The 24,064-nt window shown below is 45.3% G+C and overlaps 3 protein-coding genes across 3 annotated transcripts; 1 reads left to right on the top strand and 2 right to left on the bottom strand.

Moving 5' to 3' along the window:
- Nucleotides 1–3,069: 3,069 nt before the first annotated feature.
- zdhhc13 (zDHHC palmitoyltransferase 13) lies at nt 3,070–12,117 on the top strand. The gene is made up of 17 exons (XM_076146967.1): nt 3,070–3,151; nt 4,233–4,450; nt 5,410–5,532; nt 6,347–6,424; nt 6,515–6,659; nt 6,771–6,835; nt 7,126–7,288; nt 8,265–8,390; nt 8,506–8,639; nt 8,735–8,837; nt 9,312–9,434; nt 9,543–9,605; nt 9,707–9,800; nt 9,995–10,078; nt 10,170–10,327; nt 10,477–10,574; nt 10,759–12,117. Exons 1-17 carry the CDS (start codon nt 3,128–3,130, stop codon nt 10,895–10,897), a joined length of 1,938 nt encoding a protein of 645 aa, XP_076003082.1. The 5' UTR covers nt 3,070–3,127; the 3' UTR covers nt 10,898–12,117.
- A 346-nt stretch (nt 12,118–12,463) lies between these two features.
- Nucleotides 12,464–14,220, bottom strand: csrp3 (cysteine and glycine-rich protein 3 (cardiac LIM protein)). Its single transcript, XM_076146979.1, has 5 exons — nt 14,046–14,220; nt 13,379–13,547; nt 13,181–13,298; nt 12,705–12,798; nt 12,464–12,591 (listed from the first exon to the last, which is right to left on the bottom strand). The coding sequence occupies exons 1-5, from the start codon at nt 14,155–14,157 to the stop codon at nt 12,527–12,529; spliced, it is 558 nt and encodes a 185-aa protein (XP_076003094.1). The 5' UTR covers nt 14,158–14,220; the 3' UTR covers nt 12,464–12,526.
- Nucleotides 14,221–15,816: 1,596 nt separating this feature from the next.
- Nucleotides 15,817–22,628, bottom strand: e2f8 (E2F transcription factor 8). The gene is made up of 12 exons (XM_076146843.1): nt 22,348–22,628; nt 20,817–21,181; nt 20,348–20,668; nt 20,038–20,199; nt 19,818–19,955; nt 19,511–19,729; nt 19,314–19,395; nt 18,591–19,104; nt 17,805–18,095; nt 17,549–17,684; nt 17,146–17,462; nt 15,817–16,924 (listed from the first exon to the last, which is right to left on the bottom strand). The coding sequence occupies exons 2-12, from the start codon at nt 21,118–21,120 to the stop codon at nt 16,757–16,759; spliced, it is 2,652 nt and encodes an 883-aa protein (XP_076002958.1). The 5' UTR covers nt 21,121–21,181; nt 22,348–22,628; the 3' UTR covers nt 15,817–16,756.
- Nucleotides 22,629–24,064: the final 1,436 nt, after the last annotated feature.

The raw sequence follows: 24,064 nt of genomic DNA, 5'->3' as shown, positions 1-24,064 counted from the left end.
TAGTTGATCTTACTGGCATTGCAAGGTACAAACAAAGGATTTCTCTCATATGCTTGATCTGTTTCTTAGTGTTGTACTGAACTGAACAAATTAAACAAAACAATTCAGCAAAACCATCATTTCTGAAGGTTAATGGAAAATTTTGGCCAATTAATGACAAGAAAACCAAACCAGATTGTGTCATCACGTTATTTGAGTAAAAAAAAATACACAATTTGAATGAATAAAGATCCCATCATCATTTGTCCTCCCCATAGTGAAACACAATAACTGACTCATACTGAGACTCTTCTTGCTCTTTGGTTTATGGAGCAGACAGCAGAGAGTAAAACAGCCTCAGCAGGCAGAGGTGCAACGTTCCGTCCCACAGGCCAAACACAATTTATTACCATAATTAACTTTCATCAGCTGGGGCCTTCTCACTTTCATATCTGCAAACATCTCAGGAGAGCCTGTGCAAAGCTTAGGCTGTGTGTGAAAACGACAGGTTGCTCAGTGCCTCATTCATTCTCATTATAGTCAGAGTTGTATTAACAGCGAGTGTAAAGCTCGGCATATGCTGAGATGTTAATGTACATACAAATTGATGATTGATAAGTTCTGAGCCTAGCATAGAGAGTTTTTTCCCCATCATTATCTTCTTCCAAGTCAATGGAATTCTGCAAACCACGCTTTGGGGATTTGATCTCAGTTTTGTAATAGTTCCTTTCTAGGCTTACCAAGAAGAAGAACCTCCGCAGCTGATATGACATCATCACCAAAGGAGAAAAAAAGTGTTTCCTGCAAAAGTAGAGGTGATCAAATCAGCTCAGTCGGCCGGGCACTGACCTTTTTCAGATCTACAGTCGTAGCAATTACACAACAAGTCCATCAACTCAGCACTTTGCCGTAACTTCACCATCTTCAAATCATTGCTGCACTGTAAGAGAGGAGGTCAGTGTCTCTGTCTGGGTCCGTGAGCTCTGGTGTGTGTGGTGTGGTCTGATATGTGTGTGTGTGTGTGTGTGTCTAAAAATCCTGACATTATGTAAATCACTTTTTTTTTACCAGTTTACATAAAAATGTAAACACAATCCATTAGTGTGGTGAAATGGTGTCAAAATGTTCATATGTCAGCGTCCTCAAACAGAGCAGCTTTGAAATTTTAGTTACCAGGTTTTCATACATCCTAAGCATTATTAAATATCCACAAAGAGCAGAGTGCAGTCATACAACTCCCATCTGCCCCTATCAGCCGCCAAACACACATCCTATTACATGTTTTCATTGGAAAGTCCTGCTTCCTCAAACACTTTGTCTGCTTTTAACGACCCGAATGTCTGTGGTTTGAAGAGAGAAAGTCTAAGAATAACTCTGAGGCAGACCACAGGAGAGGTTTGTACACAGCACATGTTGCTGATTGTTTACAGTGATACTAAACTGAAAATACTGAAAACTTTTCATTTAGCTTCTTCTCATGCAAACTATCACACTGTTTACCTTTAGTCCTCTCTGCTGTTATGATTTCCTTTTTGACAGCTCAATTACCTCTGCTTAGTGGATGGCTTACACACACACACACACACACACACACACACACATACACGGGGATATCTAAAAATAATTAACAGTCTCACAGATCATAAACAATTTTGTACCCAGCTTTTAATATTATATCTGTAATATATATATTTGAAACACAAACTCCCTCAAAAACCGAACTCTCAAACTGACACTGACGATGTATTCAGTCAACAGTGTGGGACTACTTTAATTAAAAGTTACATTATCTCAATGATTTTAAAGAAAGAAAAACAAGGACAAGAGAAATGAAGTAATTAACAAACAGTACCATAACAAAATGAGACAACATACTGGAAAGACTGTCAAAATTGTCAATTAAAAAAAGTGGTAATGCAGTTTATCTTGACATGTTATTATAAACGATTGATCATTACTTGCTAAACCTTGCAAAAACAGACGTATGGTTCTTTAAATTGCTCCAAAATGTTGAGTAATAGTAAACAAAATCATTCAGCGTATATTCGCGCCTGAATGTGCACTAAACTCCACTATCTCCCACAAGACAGTATAAATTGACCTGCAGTGCCTCCTGATCTTGGATTGTGTAGTGGCGCCATCTACTGCTTCTTATGTGGAAGTACAGGATCTGAGTCGCGTCAGATCGATTATGTGATTTAAAACGTCAAACGGGGCCTATCCTATTCTTCAATGTTTTCATTAAACATTAAGGGTGATATTACAGGAAAATTGTAATTATATTGTAAAGAGACGCTGCAGTTTTTTTGTGTCTTTGATGTCAAAAATTTCCCAATGAAATTCCTTAAAACCTTCAACCTTGATTTTCACCGTTTACCCTTTGAGGCTCTTGTTTCCATATTGAATAATGCAGCAGAGGAGTAATTGCGCTTAATCCCGTCAGTGTTGGGTAACCAGGAAGAAGGAAAGTAAAAACAAAGTCCCCTGTCCTGTGGATTTGCCTTCAAAATAAAATGCTGACTTTGTCAACATTGGAAATTCCCCGATGTGTTGCTTTTCGCAAGAATTTGGTGGTAGAACTCCGGAAAATAAAGTAAATTAATTAATTTATTAATTTAATTAATTAAGTTGTTTCTCTTTCGTTTGACACAGAAATACTGTAGTGGACAGGATGACTCCAGTGAGGCAATGCAAGAAGACCATTTCCAAGATAAAAAATCTGCAGAGTGAAGGGGCTTGGGCAAATTTTCACGATGCCAGAATTCCGTACAATATAATTCAATACAGCCTTATATCCCAGCCAGGATTCAGATGATTAAGTTAGTAAGTACGTAAACAAACTGTATTACAATTTCTGTCAAATTTGCCCATCAGTGTCCTGTTACCAGCAGCTGTCAGCCACTGATACTTGAGGATAAAGTCACCAGATGACATGGACACTCAATAATATGGAACATTGTGCTGTTTTAGAGCAAAGCTAAACAGGAAACCGATACCAGGAAAAGCAAACAAGAACTCTTAGTTTTAAAACTTTGTCGCCTCACTTGAACGATGTACTTTATTTTGTAAAGTCCATACAGGAAGTTTCTTTCCCGCTAGCTTGTGGGCGGATAGCAGCCGGAACTTGGCTCCGTCGCTGCACTCCAGTATGAGCTGGCCCGAAGACGGACACGTAAGTCAGGGTAGACGTGTTGTGTGTCTATGTTTGTGTCTGTTTGTGTCGCTGTGTCACCTGGTAACGCACTCAGCGGAAGCACTATGCCCCGCTGTGTTTCCTTCGCGGGCTGTTAGCGTTAGCACGCGGGTGAGTTGCAGCCTAACCTGTCCTGATGAGTCAGGAATCACCTGAACCGCCCATTAGCGCAGGTCTGTGTCGTTAGCCTACTAGCAGCTAGTTAGTCGCCACAGTTAAGCGCATCTGCCTAATGCGCGATCAGCCGTAACCCTCCAGCTGCTTAGTTACACCGAAACCCTCTGCTTCTCCTGCTTGATGGCGCTGACAGACAGCGTGTCGTTAAGTTTCCTTCCGTAGCCTTGAGCTACACTTAGCTTTCGTTTACGCGTTCAAACTGACAGGCACTTTGCGTAAAACAGATGCATGACAATATGAGACTTCATCAGCTCCCGCGTCTGAGCTCCGGGCTGTGTCTCATAGCAGGTCATCGTTAGCTGTGTGTGTGTGTGCATCCACATGTGTTTGTACTCAAAGCAGCCAGGAAGCGCGTTGCCATATGTCGTCAGCCATCTGCCCGATCAAGATGGAGAGGAGCGAGCCTCACGATGAAGAGGAGCGAGCCTCACTGTCAGCATCCCGTCATGCTGCTCCTCACCAGCTCACTCATCAGGCTCATACTTGTTTGCATTTAGATCCTTTGCATCCATTGAGCCAGGTCTACTCTCCCTCTCTACAGCACTATTGTGCATTCTGAGGGAAATGTTCTCTATATAATTACACCCCACATACATGTTTATATGCATTTGTATCTTTCACACTCAGTGTAGTTTTAATTCCTTGTTGTACTTCTGTGTGTGTATATCAGATCTGATCTCTCTTATCTCCTAACAGCACTTCCTGTTATGAGCCTGTGATCAAATCTCTTCATCTTTCAGTCTTGAATCCTGTTTTTCGTCATCCTCATATATCACGTTTGGCCTCTGTCTCCATGGCAATAATGCAAATGTTTTAATGGTTAGATCCAGTCTCAGACAAGATAATTAGCTCATCATTGTACTGTTATCTCCATGTGTTGCAGAGTCACAGTCACATGGATGACGGCTGTCACCATGGACATGCAGGTCATTCCCACAGTCACGGGCCGAGAGCAGCGGCATTTGGCGGGATGGAACACGGTTTCATGCCCCCTTTTCACGGACAGTTTGGAAAAAGCACAGATCAGATGATGGACAGCCAGCCCAAGAAACGCTCACTGATGGACGACAGCAACAGCTGGGACATCGTCAAGGCAACACAGTAAGAGATGCAACAGAACAGTAACTCTCTGTTATTATGATGCTGTGTGTCCAGAGGTGTCACGGCTCTGCACCGAGCTTGGCATAAAGCTACCATGTGTGATGAGCGTTAGTCACACAAGGCTTTCTTAATTGTTCTTATCTCTGGAGGTCATTATAAATATTTACACTGCTTATCTGCTCCAGAGTAATTCAGGAATACCTTCTTTCGTACAGTACGTGTGGGAAGAAACCCCGCCTGCTTCAAGTTGCGTTGCTGAATCGGTTTGACTCAATGTAATGACACAGTAACTCCACATGTTACCGCACTATTGTTCCATACCCTTGTGAGGTCGATGGCTCGTTTGTATTGCATCACACAAACAAGTGAGTGTAGAGACTCACATCCATACCTGAGCCAGTCAGCATCGCTTATCTTTCACGAGTACGGCAGAGGTGACATGGGAGAGTTTAGGTGCAGCGGAGCAAAGGTTATGCTTCTCACAAGACGGAAACAAAGCAGGTCGGCCAGATTCTAATCTGATCGCCACAGCCGCTCCTCTCTGTCCATCATGCCACACGCATTCCAGGCACAATGTCAACTAGAGCCACTTGTACTGTACACGATGTGCCATCTGTCAGGGGGACATTTCGTACAATTTGAAACTGAGAGGAAGTGAACCTACTGTTTTTATTTTGCCTCATTTGGTCTTTATCCCATATCACAGATTTTAATGACGCTGCGTTTTTCTAAAGAGGATTTCCTATTGTGTCAATGTGGCACTGCTGCGTTGGGAGGCAGATTTGTGTTCACACGGCGCTCAAGTGCTCATTGGGAGCTGGTACATATGGAAATACAATGGAAAGCTTCTCTGAAAAACCTTTAAAAAGTTCATGTTCTGTGGAAACCGCGACAGTTTGTGTTTGCTACCTCTCAGTGTTGTTGTTCATGTATTGTGTTTGTCTGTGTGATCCCGTCAGGTTTGGGATCCTGGATCGCTGTAAGGAGCTGGTGGAGGCGGGATACGACGTCCGGCAGCCAGACAAAGAGAATGTCACGCTGCTGCACTGGGCGGCCATCAACAACCGCTTAGACCTGGTCAAGTAAGAGACCTGCAGATGTCATGTGATCAAGTCTGACACAAGTACGAGCAACATGTCAGCGAGAGCAGAGACACAAGGCATCTATCACATCTATCAACCTCTGGGCCTCTGGTTGGACCAACTAGAGGGCCCTTACAAAAGAGATTTGTTGCTTTTGAACATGAACTTTTATGGTAATAAATGATTAAACAGACCACAGTTCCTGAGTTTCAAAACAGAACCCAGGCTGGAAAGTGGATATCTAAAGGAGGGATCTGAGCAAGCGATTGTTCCGTTTGTTTATAAAAGAACACTTGATTTTGGAGCAGAACAATCAGCATGAGATTTATAACTCTTCTACACTGATACAGTGTTTGAAGCTGCTTAGAATACAAAGAGAGGGAGGGAGGAGGGGTGTCACAAGGTCGGAGTGTGTGAGAAAGTGAGGGGGTTGTAGTTTACAGATATGGGAGAAGTAGAGGTCAGAGAGGTGAAGGAGAACATCTGGAGAGGGAAACAGAGGAGGTGTTTTTCGCTGATATGTTAGTTATTGTCTGTTGATAAAAACCTGAGCATTAGTTTTGGCTGTCGAAATAGAAAATAAGTTGTTGACTACACTACAGATTGTCTTATAAAATAGGAGCTTGGTGTAAAGGAGTGTGGCAGTATTTCTTTGTATGTAAATGTGATGTCATGTGGATGCAAAACATGAACACTGAGTGAACATTTCTAACTGAAACAAGCTCCAAACTGTACACGGTGAGACGATCTGAGCTGCTGAAACCTGACTACTTCAGTTTAATCGCTGCGTTGTCTCCCCTGCTGTCTGTGGCAGGTATTACATTTCTAAGGGGTCACTAGTGGACCAGCTGGGAGGAGACCTGAACTCCTCTCCTCTTCACTGGGCCATCAGGTGAATGTGAACCTCCAACACGTCATTAGCGGCAGGCAGAGAAGTAGTTTTTTTTTTTAATGGATGACTGAGTGTTTCCTCCGTTCACAGGCAGGGTCACCTCCCCATGGTGATCCAGCTGCTGCGGTACGGAGCCGATCCGTCCATAGCAGACGGAGAAGGTTACCGCGCTCTCCATCTCTCCATCCTCTTCCAGCACATGGCCATAGCAGCGTATCTCATGGCCAAAGGACAGGTCTGCCCCTCAAACACTCCCACCAGTCACTCCCCATTTTGTTTCCGTGGTTACTCGCACAGCTTTTCTCTCCCGCACTGACAACCCTCTCATTTGCCTCCTTGCTTCCAGGAGGTGGATGGGCCGGACTGCAACGGACAGACACCACTGATGTTGGCAGCTCAGAAGATTATCGGGTAAACATTTTGACTCCTTCTCAGATTCTTTAACCCTGCAGCTCTGCGAGTGCAAATTTAAAGGAAACCTTAAACCATTTAATACTGGTGGCATTGGAATTAGATCAAACGTTTCCTCTATGTCAGTTTCCAAAGGCCTCTACTATGTTTACTACAGCATGTTGGGCTCAAAGCTCATTCCAAACACCGTCTTGTGAAATGAGAAGTTTTTCATCTGACATCTGATAATAAGAATAATCCACTTTGTGCTGTTAGAAAGTGACCTGTGTTGTTGTGTTCCCCCTTCTCAGACCCGAGCCCACAAACTTCTTAATCAAGAACAACGCCTCTGTGAGTGCCGTGGACAAGCTGAACAGGAACACGCCGCTGCACTGCGCCGTGCTGGCAGGAAACGTAGACGCCGCCCACATCCTGCTGGAGGCTGGAGCCAGCGTGGACGCAGAAAACATCAACGTGAGAACACCCTCCATTTCCTTTACAGCAGCTCAACCTGGAAAGCACAAGATGGAAACGTCTCTGCTGGTCATTTAAACACTCATTGCTACAAAGTTACGCGTTTCTAATCATCCTAATATATAGTCACTAGGTCACAGCAGTCCCAAACAAACCTTTGCATTTCTTTTGTTCTTTACTTCTCTAATATGTGGATGTGGTCACGTAGCACATTTGAATTTCATTTGCCTGCACACCTGGTTAGACATCTGTGAAGTCTAGGCTGAGTGAGAGGTCACTTCAGGTCGCACACGGCCGGCCAATCAGAGCAGAGCAGGGACGTATCCACAGACGGAATGAATAGGATCTCAGCGCTCTCAGAGTGTGTGTGATGCGTTGCGTAATCACGGTACAAGGCGAGTTGCAGGAGGAGGAGGAGGCAGCGGTGGCTTCACTCCAACTGAGTCGCAATGAATCAATTACATGCATGACTAAGTGGATTGTAAAAATGTAGGTGTGAGTGAGCATACTTTGATTTGTGTTGATTGGATTTGCATTATGGCGTAGACGTTTGGAAAAAATGTGTTTATTGCTTTAATTGGAGTATAATTGAAATTTTAACGTGCATGTAATCATATTACAGAGTGTGTGTATTTATGCTAATTACAACACTGCAAACTGTAAATGAGATAACCATGGTGATCTGTATGATATGTCCCACTTATTATACTGAAGTGTCTGTCACTCTGATTCTGACATGTTGAGTTTTAGATTTACATTCTTCAGGATTCATTGTGATAAACTTTTCTTTGATGTGTAACACTTTATAACAGAAATACAGTCAGAGTGAAAAACCAGTGATGATCGGCCTGCAGATGAGAGCAGTATGAGTGTAAACCTGGCATCGGCGTCCTCAGACAGATACGCGTGTGTGTGTTTAGATGGAATAGAGCACAGTGCATTTGGTCTGAAGTGTGTCTTGACACTCCGTCCGCAGGGTCACACTCCCATCGACCTGGCTCACCAAGTCAACAGCCCGCTGCTGCTCCACATGCTCAACCATGTCAAGCAGGAGAGGATCCGCTCCAGCTCCCGCTGCCTGAGGATAGTCAACAGATACAGGGTACACACACACACACACACACACACACACTCTATATTCAGAATAAAACAAACTGAGCACTGCGTCAGGAACTGAACCCTTTTTCTGATCGATTTCTGTTTACATTCACTTCCAGATGTTTTTGCAATTTTTGCTCTGCACAGCTGTGTTCGGCTGCATCTGCGGCACCGTGGACATGAACTCTGAGTCGTGGTTGCTCAAAGGGATCCTGCTGGCCTGCACGATAGGCGGGTTCAATCTGGTCTCCAGGTGAGAACGCGCCTACAGGCTGCACCAACCACCCATAGTTACTTAAAGTCACCGACTCCAGTTACTTGACGCCTCTCTGTTTTTTGCCTGAACAGGAGTTTCCCAAGTGTGCCCTTTCAGTCTCTCCTGCCCGCTGCAAGTCTCATGGCCTCCATCTTCTGGATGCTGGTCACCTGGTGCCTCTGGTTCCTGCCAGATATCTTTTACTTCTACAGCCAGATGTCAAACATTCTACAGTGTTCCTGATGCATTTCAGGATCGGTTTTGTGGCTGATGATGATTTCTCTCTGATTATTTCCCGGCGGTTTTGCACAAAACCACAGCGGTCATTCACACACACAGTAGCCGTACGTATGGAATCAGCTGCATATTAGAGACTTCTGGGAGGTAATTGTCCCACCTGGAAATAGAACTCTCCACCTTACCATTACCATTTTGAGAATGAAATCTTAATCGATTCGCCACATAAGTATGTGTAAACATATTCCTGAGTTTTGAGTGTTTTCTTCATCTTAAATCTCCTCCATGGACAACATAAACAGCAGAGATGCGGCTGCTTAGTTTGCTCAGTGACCAAATCACTTCACAGCTGAATTCTGCTCAGTTACACGTCTGCTAGTTTTGATTAAGTTGACAAACAAAGAGCTCCTTAACTGTTGACCCCTGCCACATGGTCCCAGCGCCACAGTTCAGGTTCTGTTCACCATCAACGCCACCGCGCTGCTCTACTACTACCTCCGCACCTGCCGGACTGACCCAGGCTTCGTCAAGGCAACAGAGGAAGAGAAGAAAATGGTAGGAACGCCATGATTCATAGACGGAATGATGTGAGCTCGCTTTGGGATCGTTTTACAAAGAGCTGACCCAGACCTGTTTGTGTGTGTGTTTTGTTTGCGTTGTCAGAACGTGCTGGTGTTGGCAGAGGCAGGCTGTCTGGACCCCCGGATTTTCTGCACTTCCTGCATGGTGAAGCCCTGCACACGGCATCGTTTTCGCCTTACACCCGACACAGTGGCGACGCGTTCACAGCTGAAACGCTTTCCTGTTTGTTTTTGTGGTGTGAACAGATAAAGAAACCCATGAGAGCCAACCACTGCTTCACCTGCGACGCCTGCGTGGCCAAGCAGGACCACCACTCCATCTGGACCAACAGCTGCATCGGTATGAAGCTCCAGCAGCAAGCATGCGTCCGTGTGCAGCTTTGACCAATCAATATCTCAAAACCACTCACTTCAGTATCCATCTTCATAACTTTGTCGCTCTTAACTTGTTTCCTGGCCTAAAGCAATGAGGAAAACAAAGTACTTATTATTTTGGGTGTAAATTTTCAATTGTCCCTTCTTTTCCTCTCTCAGGTGCAAGGAACCATCACTTCTTCGTGCTCTTCCTGCTCTCTCTCTCCACGATGGGAGCTTGGATGTTCTACGGTTGCATCCAATGTGAGCATCACGGCGTTAGAACACACAACCTCACAGTGTGTTGTTTTTACTGGAGCCACATTTAAGCTGTTGTGTGTGTTGTAATTTTCAGACTGGCTGGATCACTGTGCGCTGCACTATGCGGAGCAGGGCCTATGGGGCGCTCTGTCTGCTCTGGTCAGCTGCTCTCCCTGGGTGCTCTGCATCTTCTTCCTGGCCCTCTATCACACATCCTGGTCTGTCTTAATTCTGGTGCTGCAGCTCTACCAGGTGAGCCGCTGGTGCTCCATGCTCTGTCCCTGATCTGACGCTACACTGTCTGCAGCGACAGCCTCACACACACTGATCCTTCCTGTGGCAAGGAGGCAGTCAGAAATTGCTAAGTTGTCGTTGTTTTCTCTTTGTCTTTGTGTGAGCAGATTGCATTTCTGGGCCTGACCACCGCAGAGAGAAGCAGCCTGACAAACCACCAGATGAAGCTGGGGCAGTCCATGTCTCTCAGACAGAATCCATACAAGTGAGTTACACACCTGTTGAAAATCCCTTACATCATGGTTCTGCCTCTCTATGAACTTGAACAAAATGTATGTTACGGTCCACCATCAGGTCAATTTATGTCCCATTTGTCTACCTAAGTTAGTTTTCTCAGGTTTATGCGTTTTTGCTTCTCCTGGAACTTCTTCTTTGTCTTCCTCTCTCAGCTTGGGCGTGGTGAGGAATCTGCTCTCCTTCTTCCAGCTGCGGTGCTGCTGCTTCTTCAAACCGGCCATCATCGACTGGACGCAGCAGTTCCCGCCCGGCCGTGACCAGCACGTGTTCGGACACACTGACATGGTGTGACCCCCCCCGTGGCCCCGCCCTGTCGCGCTCTGGGGGGTCATGGGTCAGGTTTTTTACTGTGGTTCTGGACCAAAAAGCACAGATTGTATTTATTTATTTTTGTAATCTTTGACTCCTCGAGAAGAGAGAGACCGGTGTAGAAAAGGGGAAACATAGCGTCGCTGTAACCAGAATCTCTTTGTACAGACTGCTGCTGCCTTATCCTGGACCACAGGAAGTGAGGAGGGAATCAGTGTGGTTGAACTTCAAACTTAGAGTGAAGTTTCCAGCTGTTTTTTTTTTTTTTAACATGTCGAGCCTTTTTTTTTTTTTAATCTTTCAGGAGTTTTGTTTAAGGATACTGCATGCCTTTGATAATGAATGAACCACTATACAGTAATATTTTGATAAGCAAATTGTTGGTGCCTGTCTTTTTCTACGGCTCCATGGATGGAACCAAACGGCAAACGACACACACACACCAAATACGCTTTTGTTTTAAGCTCATCGACGAACGTAACGACCAATCAATGTGACGATTGATTGATGACTGAGATTTTGAATACAACACTTAGTGTTGTATGGTCTGCTTTTCCTGTTCATTACATTTGGATCGCTCGGACTCTGGACTGTGAGATGATTGGTTGGTTATTGTAGGTTTATGGCATTCAAGATGTGTTTTTTGAAATTTGCCATACTTAAATAAATTTGCTAAATTGAGTTTATTGTCCAGATGTAATTTGTGGTGTTAAAGGGATTATATGAAAATTAGATTTCAAAATTTACAAATTGTATATTAGCAGAGTAGGAAATCTGTTTGTTCTCCACGGGAAAGTTTTGACGCTGCTGGCATTTTAAACACACTTGGGGGCATTTTCTCTCTTGACAGCTCGACCAGGAGTTTTGCATTTTGAACTAAGGATGGTGATGAGATAAATGAAATCCTCTGCATGGTGGTGGGCAGGATCCAAAGAAGGGGAACAAAGAGAGACAGATGGATGTGGCTGAAAATCCTGTTTAGGGTTTATAAAGAAAACTAAGAAACGTTACATGCTTTCCTGTGAGTTCCTCGACAAACAAACAGCGGTTCTCCTGGACAGTGTGCTGATCTCTGCAGCAGGTTTGAATCCATTCATTTTGTAATCATTGTATTCTGCTTGGCTGCTTGTCCTTCATCCCTGGATTGTAACTTCCCCTCATCCTGCAGGCTGGCAAACTCCATTAAACGCATACTTGTCAGACATCTTCATGTTTTAATTTTTCATATAACAGAAATTCCACCACTACGGGAAAAAGTAAACTAAAATTACTATAATTAAAATTGTTGGTTTATAGCAACACATTCAGGCACATATACACTGTTTAAACCCAGTCAACACTAAAAACTGAGCGATTGAGAGATTTTGAATGATTTGTCACAGGAGATTTTAGTTTTTTTACAGGCAACAAATAAAAGCCAAATTCGGTGAAAAGTGACAGTAAAAATTAGTATAGAAAATGTTTGTATGAAATATGTTACATCATTCTCATTTGTTTTCGTACACTTTCTTACATTTTAAATTTGTCTTCCATATGTTTCCATTTATCTTCATAATTCAGACATGCAGGGGCAGTTGAACAAGTGTGTGTGTCCTTCACAGCCATTCATTCTCAATCTAACATGGCAGCGTTCCCCAGGCCAAATCCTTTAGGGCCAAAGTTTTTGGCGTAACAAACTGGAAAGGAGAGAAAATGTCTTCAATATAATATTAGAAAGTAAAAAATATTGTTTATTTTTGCAAACTTACACACACACAGTATCTCTTATATGTGTGTGTGTGTGTGTTACCTTTACAGTACAGTTCTCCATCCTTGTCTGTCACTGTTTTGGAATCCAGGCTTTTACCACAAAAGGCACAACGGAAACAGGTTTTATGCCAGGGCTACACACACACACACACAAAAAAAAAAGCTGTGATTCGAACAAACCATGTTCATTACAGTGAACACAAATTACACAAAATTACATTCCCAAAGTTTGGTTGGCCACTCGGGGAACAATTACCAAAAAACAAAGCTAACTTTTCCCGCCTTAGAAAAGATATTGAACATGTCACAACTGGGAAAAATGAAGTGAAACCGAAGGGCGAGAAGGGAAAAAATGTGTTAAGGAAATATCAAAAAATGTCACAATCAAATTTTGCATAAATAGTCGTGGATCAGAAAAGGGAGTTGAGGTTCTATGACTCTCTGTTTAAACGTAATGGTTATTACAGCGCCACCATCAGGCGGGTCACAGCTGAATGTGACAGACGGTGCTCTTACCTTCCCGGCTCCCATCACCTTCTCCGCTGCGTAAACGGCTTTAGAACAGCGCGGGCAGCGATCCGTGCTGCCAAACTTACTGGGATTGGAGCTGGTAGAAGCTGCTCGAGGTTTGGATCTGAACAGATGAAGAGACAGTAAAGGGATTAGAGCTAATGTGATGAGTGATAAGCAGCTTAGCCTTGCCGGGGTGTGGACACGTACTCGTGAGGCACCGTGTGTCCCACGGGGTCTGAGCTCAGGGCCCCGGCGCCCTGTCCGTACCCGTAGCCTTTCGGTCCATATTTCTTGCCGTAACATGACTTGCAGTAGATCTCGGACTCGTGTGCAGCCACTGTGGTGCTGTCCAGACCTTTTCTGCACGTCACTGACGGGAGGAAGACAAAGACTTCAAACAAGTGTAGACCAACAAAGCATGTGGAGTGGAAAACCACGAGAACGAAGGTGATTGAGAAAGGAAGGAATGTTTGTATACTGTTACACGCCCCCTCCTCCCCCCCCACATCCATTTAATGTTTGACCATCAACCAATCAGAAATGTTTCAGGGGCATCAGGGGGTCAGAATCCAAACAACCCTGCAGCTTCGTTTTTCTGTCCGTCAGCAGAAGAATTAGACAAGTCAGATGTTCAGAGGTTCTATTTGTGGGAGTTAAAAGTGTTTGTGAGCTGATGAAGGAGGAACCAATCACAGAGCTCCCAGTGGAGCAACTGGCCAATCACAGCTGACGGTCAGGAGCAGAGTGGCGACTTATTTGTTTGACAGCAAAGATTAGAAGGAAGGAAGGCAGGAAGGAAACTTACTTCAGTTGAGTTAATTCTCCTACACACACACACACACACACACACACACACACACACACTCACTGCAGATGAAGCAGGTCTTGTGGAAGCTCCTCCCGTTACATTGAATCTCCTCCGCATGGTAAACCGTCTGCTCACAGGCTCCACACTTTGTACCTCCTCCCCAGTTTGGCATTCTGAGAAGAGAGAGATTTAAAAGGCTCAATATTCTGTTTGTGGCTATTTACTCTCATGTCTACAGTGTGGTGCTCAGCACAGGAGAGTGTGTGTTGATGAAGCCTGTAGAAATGCCTCCAACAAGACCAAACCACAGGTCCCGACCTGCAGCTGCAAACCTGCAGGCAAAGCTTCAGGTTTGATTGGTCCTTAACTTCAGCCACACAGATGAATTAACCTCCCTATGTACTGCATCACTGCCGTGCACACTGCGACTATGGGCTGTTTTAGCTACTGTCTCGTTAGCATTTCACAGTCTCTTTAGCGTTTCTGTTGTTCCCAGAGAACAGAACAGACGATTTACTGACATAAAAGAAGAAAAGCAGTGTAACGATCTTCTGCACCTCCATGTTTATAGTTTCATGCTTTGGTCGTTTTCCAAAAAGCACTCAAACGCAGCATCGGTGCTTAAAACTCATTCTATTGACGTTGTGACTAATATGAATGGAGTGTGTGTGTTGAGTTGAGGACAGAGAGAGAAAGAGAGGGAGAGAGAGAGAGAGAGAGGGAGGGGGGGGGGGGGGGAGGGGGAAGCATCACTGCCTGAAAGCTTATTTGTTAGTTTGGTGATGAAGCTGGTGTGGCGGCGCTGCCTGGCTTCAGTCTGACATTCCTGCTTCATATCAAAGAAGGCTCATCACCTCACAGGATTGGAATGTGATGTTCCAGGAATAGAGACTTAAAGGACACATCAGATGGGAAGACAAAGGGACAGAGACAAAAAGACAGACAGACAGACAGACAGACAGATAGACAGAAAGACAGACAATAGCCTTCATCACAAAATACTGATTCCATTTTCAAATCAATCTTTACGGCTAATATGGATGTAACAATTAAGGATAAAGATGTAATAGCACTCATAAAGAGGAACAAGTTACCAACTATTATCACCTGCAGCCATACTGTATCACATAATAGAAGATAAAGTAAAAGCCGAAACAGCACAGGAAGAGAAAAAGACTGAAACCCAACTGAAGCATTAAAAGAACTCAGTGAAGTTTTGTTCTATTTCAGGCATGAAAATGTTGATGATGATATAAAGAAGGGTTAGAGTAATAGGAGAAGGAAAGAAGTACTGGAAAAACAAAAATGAAGAAATGGAAGTGAGGAAGGGAACTAAGGAAAGAAGAATGGGTGTAAATAGGAAATAAGGAAAGACAGGAGAGAAACAGGATGCGTCCAGTTTATTGAAATAGTCAGTAATAGTAAATACATTTAGTTACTTCTAACAAAGACAAAGATGAGTTTTTACCTGGACGCTGCCCCTCTGCGAGTGAGTGTATGTTTGAGTCAGGACTGGGTGGTGATGGTGATGATGGTGATGAAGGCTCTGCTTAGGCTTAAATAGCTGCTCTGCCTCCATCGCCACAATCAGCGCTGACGCTTCGCTGAAACGATCCCACGAAAATAACTCCTGACTGAGCCAAGCCCCCCAAACACACACACAGACAGCTGCTGTGAGGAGGATGAGTGTGAGTGTGTGCAGGATAATGGATGTACTGTAAATGACACAAACTGACAGCATTCATCACTTAGAAGATCTCCATGTTGTTTAATTCATTTCTATCATAGAATTCAATTCATATTTTCTACTACAAACCAGATGAAAATGAAAGAAAACTGAATGTGGAAACACACAAACTACAGAGGCGTTGATAGAAAAATTTATTACAATTTTATTTACCATTTTTCCCACTTAGGACAGCAGAAAGTAGACTCATTTTTTTTATAAATTAAATCCTTAAAAATGTCTGATTAGTCATCACAAATATTCATCTTAACTATTTTTTTTAAAGGGGGTAACTGTTAACATGTACATACAGTATGTGCAAAAGCTGGAATCTTTCCATTTACAGACACGACCCATCTACAACACTTTCAAGTATTTTTTTTTGAGTACAAATGCGACATTTGCTCAATTTGGCAAATTTAGCAGAAAAACTATTTTGGCCTTCACATCAGAGAAATAGAGAAATGAATCAAAACCTAAAGAAATATAAACTCTCTCCAGCTGGTGAGGACCTCTATAACGCAAACCGACGTGTGTGTTTATAAAGTTAATAACACTGATCACAAGTCTGCTGTTTGTTTGAGTGAATGTTGGCAAATATACTCAGATTTTATTTAATGCTTTTATTTTGAACCTGGACTCATCTTCATCCCTTGTTTGCTGTGAGCTGCTTTAAAACCCACTGCACATTTACATTGCGTTTTTAATTGGTTGACTTTTATGTGAAGAAACAACAAAAAAATAAAAAATCGATAAAGGCTAATATATTGTCATTTTTCCTCCACTCAAGTATCAAAATCGGCTTCAACTCCTACAATCCTGTCCTTGTCGAGCTCTAGATGGTGACAGCAGCACAGTGATGAGCTCATAATGTCGGTGAGAGTCGCCGGCGGAGAGACAGCGGGGAAACGTTCCGTGTCCTTCTCCATGGCAGCTATTGTTGGATCCGACCCAAGATAAAGAGGTGAAATGTGACGAGGTAATGAGTACTCCCAGAACCAGACCCACCCACTGACCCAGACCCCCCCCCCCCCCGGGAAGGTCTTTACGAGTCCTCTTTGCTCACATCCAGCTTCCTCTGTGGGATGTACACTGTTTTGGTGGCTGGGTGTCTGCTGGTGGTTACCACGGTAGCGAGAGGGGAGAGTGGGACGGGTGTGTGGAAGAAGGTGTGCTGGGGAAATCCTGTCCTATTGGGGGTGGCCATCAGAGGCTGCACACACACGCACACACACACACACACACACACACACACACACACACACACAATTAGTGAAAAAAAGACATCAGCACACAAAAAGAATAAATAAAATAAGGAAAAAAAGTTTACATTTTGTTCTGAATTTAATTTAATCTTAATTAAAAATATTCAGGCAATTACTATCAAACTAACAGAGATTACTAAAATGTGAAAGCTACATTGTGTTTATTTACCTGTTGCACACTGAGGACAGTCACTGGATGAGCAGGAAGTGACTGCTGGACCGGCAGCGGCGACACAGGCCTGATGAACACCATGCCGCCCCTCTGCTGCAGAGCCAGCGTGCCGTCAGAGCGCTCAGGGGTCAGCGAGGTGGCGCCGCCCGGGCCAGAGCTCGAGATCAGGCCCAGGTTCTGCATGGTGAAATTGAGGATGGCCGGGCTGGGGCTGTGGACGCGCTGGACCTGGGCGGAGTGCGGCGAGGCAGCGGCGGGTCTCTGGAGACGAAAGCCGGTGGGTGTGACCTCCTGTGCGGTGGGAGGTCTGGAGCCTGTGACAGACCAATCAGTCGGCTTAATCTCAAACTCATACACACACAGAAAGTTCCTTGCGATAAACCAAGTCCCACGTGTGTACCTGCAGTCGGTGTGTGATAAATGTTGTAAGTGGGAGTCGAGGCTTTGTTGATTTCTCCGTTTGAAGCTTGAAGGTCCATGTACCCGATGAGGGCCTCCTGGGAGATGGGGATCAGGTATCCTGTAGGTACTAACGTCTGGGTGGGCAAAGGAACAAGCGTCAACCTTACTGCTCGCTCATTTAAGACCGGAAAGATCCAGAATCTGGTTCAACAAGATGCATGCTGGTAAATGAAGAGGCGTGTTTACGTGTTTACCTCTGTGTGGAGCTGTCCTGGCGTGAGAGGGACGGCTCTGACCGGCGTTAGTCCCGCCTCGCTGTCGGAGCTCGCCGTCTTGTCCTCCTTGTCCAGGTAGGTCTCCACGCTCAGCTCCAGTGGCTGAACGGTCGCCCCAGCAGCGCCGCCGGCCGGGCCGTTAATGAACCCCGGGTCTAGGTGGAGCACGCGAGGGGAGGGTCGGCCGGAGGGGGGCCGGCCGGAGGGGGGACCCCCGCGGTGGGACTTCAAGCGTGCCTGCAGGATCTCGTACAGCTTTGGAGAGGAGTCCTACAGGAGGCCAGAGAGAGAAGAGGGGGACAGACATGAGTAACATTTCATGAACTAAGAAACTAATAGCCGGTGACACAACTGCAGAGATTTGCAATACGGTTCTGTGCTGCTACATTAATGAAAACTGGCGATCGAACCAATGGAGGATTCCGGTCCAGCAGATCATCTCATGTCAGAGCTGGATGAGGCTGTGCCAACTTACCGGGTCATCACCAATTGTCGGGACAAAGAACAACAACAAAATAATGCATCGTCAGGATTCCCAGCAACGCAGAGGACTGATCTGCAGCTTAAACACACCGGGTCACTCATGCAGCCGGAATGCCAGCTGTTCACTTCAAACACTGCACCCTGCAGGGTTACAGCACCCGAGTGGTGGAATTAGAAGTCCAAAGTGCCTCAATGCGAGACAGAATGAATGAATGAGCCTCTACCAAAAGATCCAACAGTCCACTTATCTTAACTTAAATGGGCTTAAGTGTACACACGTACCTTGCATCTCGGCCCGGCCCTCTTGGCTTTGGAGGGGCTGCTCTCTGGCGTGGGATCCGATCGCAGCCGTTTGAGCACAGAGGGGCTGCTGTCTGATGCCCTGGGGGCCGGCGGGTGCTTGGGGGCCGCCGAGGCGGCAGGACTCGGCCCTGTCTTGTCCTCGAAGGTCATTGATCGCACGGCCAGGCTGGTGGGCTGCGGCCTGGCCGGAGGGTGCGGTCTGTGCGAGGACGACTGCAGGTACACGGCGTAGGACCCGGGCCCCCGTTGCTGGGGCAACAGCACCGGGATGAGGGGCGAACACTGCGCGGGCATGTAGGACATGGGGGCGCCTGTGGCTGCCTGGGAGGGCAGGGAGCCACTGGTGATGGGGGTGAGGGAGGCAGTAGTGTTGACTCTGGGTGCCTTGGTGGGAGTTAGTGTGTGTGTGTCGGGGGGCTCAACTGATCTGCAGGCTTTCTGCTCTGGCTTCACAGCATCAGAGACCGCAGGCTTGGGACGCGGACCTCCAGGCCTAGAACACAAACAACACAGTCCAGAAAATCTAATTAGAAGCAATTTCTCCTGAATGACTGAAAATGTTTTGGTAAATTTGTTTTGCTTCAGACTTCAACTGTCACAATAAGGGGTGTTTTGTATCATCACACCCACTGTTCTGGATTTAGATCACAGAGGTCAAACTGGACAAACGAGTCGGTGACGCCTGACTGAAGCGAGACTTACGCTGATTCCTGGTCCAGTTGGATCTTACAGATTGCAGCTAGTTGAGCCATTTTGCTTGGAATATATACGTTCGATGAATCACCTGAGGAGCGAAAGGAGACAGGAAATGAACAAACGTTAACATATTCAGCAACTCGGACTCATCAGGAACCGCTGAATAATCTGAAATCTCGCCCAGATTCTGCCGTGTGACTCACCGAGGCTCTTGACGGGGGAGCTGGGGGCGGAGTTGATCTTGCGGCGGTCGTCCTGGATGCTCTTGGCCAGCTTGATGAGCGACGGGTGTCTGGTGAAGCTACGTTTGGCTCCGGGGGAGGTGAAGAGCTTTTTGGCACAGTTCTCTATGGAGGTGCGAGATTCCAGAGCTCGTTTCTTTGCCTCGGGTGGACAGACGGACAAAGGGGGTTCCTCCAAGTCTGGAATGGAGTTCATCGTTTGGTTAAAGAAAACGGGAAAAATTCTAAAATCAGATCAAACCTATAATTCTTAATTCCAGGCTGTTACCTTTAACAGGGGGGAGGTCTTCCGGTCCGACCCATTCAAATGCCGGTTTCCTGCCGCGCTCTTCGGTCACGTGTACTTTCTCAATCAGCTTCAGGCTTCGCAGCACGTTTGCGATATCGTAAAGCCGACGCACTTTGGCTGCAAAAGTGAGCAAACAGTGAGATTATCAACCTGCAGTATAAACAAACGTAAAAATGTAAGGTTCAGCTGGCAAACTCACTCTTGAACTTGTTCTTGTCTTGATCCGCCACCTGATCCTCCCCGATCAGGATCTTGGCGGCGATGTCCAGACTCACCACACGAGGTCTGGACACGAGGAAGAGCATGACGAACTTCTGACTCATCACCCTCAGAGATTTGTCCTTTCGACTGTTCACAGAGGCTGCAGAGAAACAAACAGGAAGTCAGTGATGCCACAAAATCCAAAAGAAAGGAAAAAGTAACTCGCCATTGTGAAACGAGCTCTTATTGATCATCATCCCCTCATCCAAATCGCCCCCGACAACCAAACTCCGCTGCTCGTCTCCTACCTGCTTTGAACTCGACTCCTGGCAGCTCCACGAAGAAGAGCTCCTTCTGCCCCTGCTCGCCGCTGTCAAAATCCACCGCCTCGTCCTCGTTCTCCTTCTCCTCCCCACCGTCGAAATCAAAATCCTTGTCCACAAGCCGCTGCCTCATCTGCTGCATCTGCTGGCTGTACCGCTGCGTCTCGCCCACCTGCTTCAGGATGGCCAGCGTCTGCTCCAGGTTGGCGCGGCCGTGCCAGGCGTAGCGGTTCTTGGCTGAGCGGCTCACCATGTGCAAACTCTCCAGCACGTTCATGATGTCGTAAATGCGCCGGCGTTCCACATCTGCGCAAAGGGGATGGAAAACTTCATCACCAAACTATTATTGCTGCCATTTGATCGTAGTAAACAAACTCAAAATATGACAAAAATTAGCTTAAAGCCTTTGTCTGTTTCTTCCGGCACCTGTTGGGTCTTTCTATTCAGGACTTACTGAGCTCCGTGGCCACGTCGTCTAGGCAGATGTGGTAGTCGAGGGCGTCGGGGTAATCTGGGTAGCGAGCCAGGAACTTGTGACACAGCAAACCCAGACTCTTCTTCTTCCTGCTGACCAGCTTCTCCGTCTCTTCTCCCCCGTCGGGGCCTTTGCGCTCTCCGGTGTCCATGCACAACTCCTTCTCTCTGTTCCTGATATCAGGACTAGCAGCGCTGATGAGTATTTTAAGGTTGGAGGTTGGCGTCCAGGGATCAACACACGCTCCTTCCCTCCCTTTTTTAGGAGTGGTGAGGGGCCCCATGGTTAGCTGCTCTGCGCTCCGGCCACGTACTTCCCTCTGAGCTTTAATGAAGCAGCATCATCTAGTTAACATAGAGGAGAAAGAATAAGGTTGAACTAAGAAATCTATAGCAATGGAACAGGCTCAATGCAATGAAAGATGTTGCTAGGAGACACCATGAAACGACTGAAAACACACTGGCGAGATACAGTAGATGTTGGTAAGCATGGCTGAAACAAACTAACTGCTACCTAATAACTGATGAAAAATTAACAATCGTTTATCTACTTCTACAATTAAAAAGGTCAAACATTTGTTCCCTCAATGTGAGGATTTAGTGCTCCTTTCTTATATCGCTATAAATTAAATACATTTGGATCTGTGCAGTTTGTCTGACAAAATAAGCAACTAAAAGAAATCACTTAATATGTTAAACTAAAACAAGCAACTAATCAAATACTTTCAGACCAACTTAAGCTTAATAACAAAAACAACTTTCTTGTGTCGTTATTATTTGCAAAGGGTGAAATATATTTTTACAAAAAGTGTGACAACTAATTTTAATACGGCTGGCGTAATCAACTCCTCGTCTTCCCTCCTTTGAATCAAATAGCGAACATTCCTATGTAAAGTTTAATTCCAGCACCGCTGGTCTTGGCGGCAGTTAGCCGACTTACGCTCTATCCAATCGCTGAGCTCTAGGGGGGGGGGACCCCGCCTTCTTTTGTAAGAAACGGCCAATGAGAGCGCAGTATGAGGGAGCGGAAGTGGAAATGCAGTCCCGCGCAGGTAAACAGTTTTTGAAATCCTTGGCGCGGAACGTGTGTACAGAAACAGAAGTGCTAAGGTGCAAACATGACAAAACCGAATAAAGCAGAACATGAACAATACTTATATACATCCAAAGTGACTTGTTTCGGCAGTTTAACATTTGCGACATCGCGATGCCGTCTGTTTTCATGTCCTCTGCTGCGAGCGCGCCATTCTGAATGTTCCAAAGCTAGCAGAGGAGTAAAACCGGACAATCCTGCTTATTTGCGAAGGCGATTTCCGTTTGAAAAGAATAACAGGAGGTTAACTCGCTGAATTAAAATGTTAGGGAGAAAGATTACAGCAAGGATGTAGACGTGTGTGTTAACGCGGCGGTACAGCAATCAGACTTCTGTTTTTCCTCGCTCTTAAGTGTAATGTGTGTGATGTAACGAACCTTAAGCCCTGAATAATAGACACCCGTAAGATCAGACTTACCCGGATTCAAAGATAAAACAGACTTCGATCAGGCGAGACGTCCCATCTTCGCGGTAATGTGTGGTTATTGAGGCTATCAGCTCTTTCCGTAGACGGGACGCTTAAATTCAATAACACGAGGATCCAGTCAAAAGAGAAACTGTGTTAACAAAATGGATCGTTACAGATGCGCGTCTGGTTCTCTGCTGATCCCTCTGCTGACGTTCAGCCTGTTGATCGAGTTTAGTTTAGTCGGTAAAAGTTTAATCCTGTCGAACCGCCAGAGTGGTCGTGCGCGCTTCCGCCAGCCTGGCATGAGCGCTACTCCCGCCCCTCCCCCACAGTAAAGCAGGGGCGGGGCTTCCTTTAAATATGTACACGCCCACACATCACTGAGACCTCATTAGCACCCTAGGGCACGAGCCAGAACATTGCTTTGTTTTATGCGCCAGGTCGCATAAGAGGGCAGATAGGAACACTCAATAAATCTAATAATACATTTAAAATAAAATAATAGTATAATTATACTTATATTAATGTTTCTTAATTAAGAAAAAGTAGACTGAACTTAGTTAACATTTAGGTCAGATGTATTGCGCACATTTTTCTGTTATTCTCTTTTTTTTTACGTCTCAACTGTACTATACTGGTCCAGTATTATTTGTGCCGTTGATGCTGTACAACTTATCGATGGCAAATTTAACACGATGTGTAGAAGGCAGAAGTGTACAAAAGTACAAATAGGTCAAGGGAATTCCAAATGAACAGAGGTACAAGAGAACAACATAACAATTCCACATCTTGCATTTAAACAGATTGGATTTAAACTGGCTTCTACCGCTTGGTGGCAGTAGAAGCCTGCTGTCAGTGGGTTACCATGGAAACCGGCGCGCGCCAGCAAGGATGTAGTGGAAGACACAGCGGCAGCTATTGACGTAATGTTTTGGGATGCTAGAGGGAGCGAGCGGGACCCTGCGTGTTGCTTTCAAGTAATCTTCGTAATTCAGACAATTATCGTGTTGCTTGAAATTCTGTGTGTAGATTATCGACTTTTGTGTAGATTATCAACTTCGCATTTAGAGGCATTAAAATCCATTTAAATGGAGATGATGGCTATTGGAGACGACTTTCCCACCGAATAGATTGTAGGATTTTCATTCCATTCTCACAAGTAAGTACTTGATAAGGGCGTGCATTTACTGAGCTTTCTTTTGAAGCCAAACTTTGTTCATTCATTCATCATTGTTTTTTTTTCTTGCAATGGAGCATTGCCCATTTCACCTAATTAATTGGTTTAGTTTTTCCACCACCCGAAACTTTGATTTAACACCTAAAACAACATTATAAAATTGGTATGTTTTTGATCTTCAACCTGAATTTCCCTCCTGAAATATAATTGGACGATTCCAGTCTTTTCAGGTAGTATTTGGATTTGATTACATTACATCACATTACATACCGCCTCTAACCAATGTTAGCGATGTTTCCCACAGTCCCTGAAGGCAGCAGCAAACTGGCTACTCCGCACCATCAGATGAACGGACAGCGACTCCGCACGCGGCAGGCACAGATTTACCGGGAGGAAGAAACGAGGAGACCTGGGTGAGCATCATTCCATAACGCCAACACTGCTATCTAAGCTCTATTGCTGTTTCCACGCTTTATGTTTCATCTTTATTCTTTGGGAAATACTCAGAGTTGCGGTCTCGGGGCTGAGCGCAGCGCCGCAGCTTCTCCT

The sequence above is a fragment of the Genypterus blacodes genome, unplaced genomic scaffold (genome assembly GCF_046128005.1).
Source record: "Genypterus blacodes isolate CSIRO-AG114 ecotype Tasmania unplaced genomic scaffold, CSIRO-AGI_Gbla_v1 ptg000036l_1, whole genome shotgun sequence".
Lineage (NCBI taxonomy): Eukaryota > Metazoa > Chordata > Actinopteri > Ophidiiformes > Ophidiidae > Genypterus > Genypterus blacodes.
This window is presented reverse-complemented; position numbering and strand designations above follow the sequence as displayed.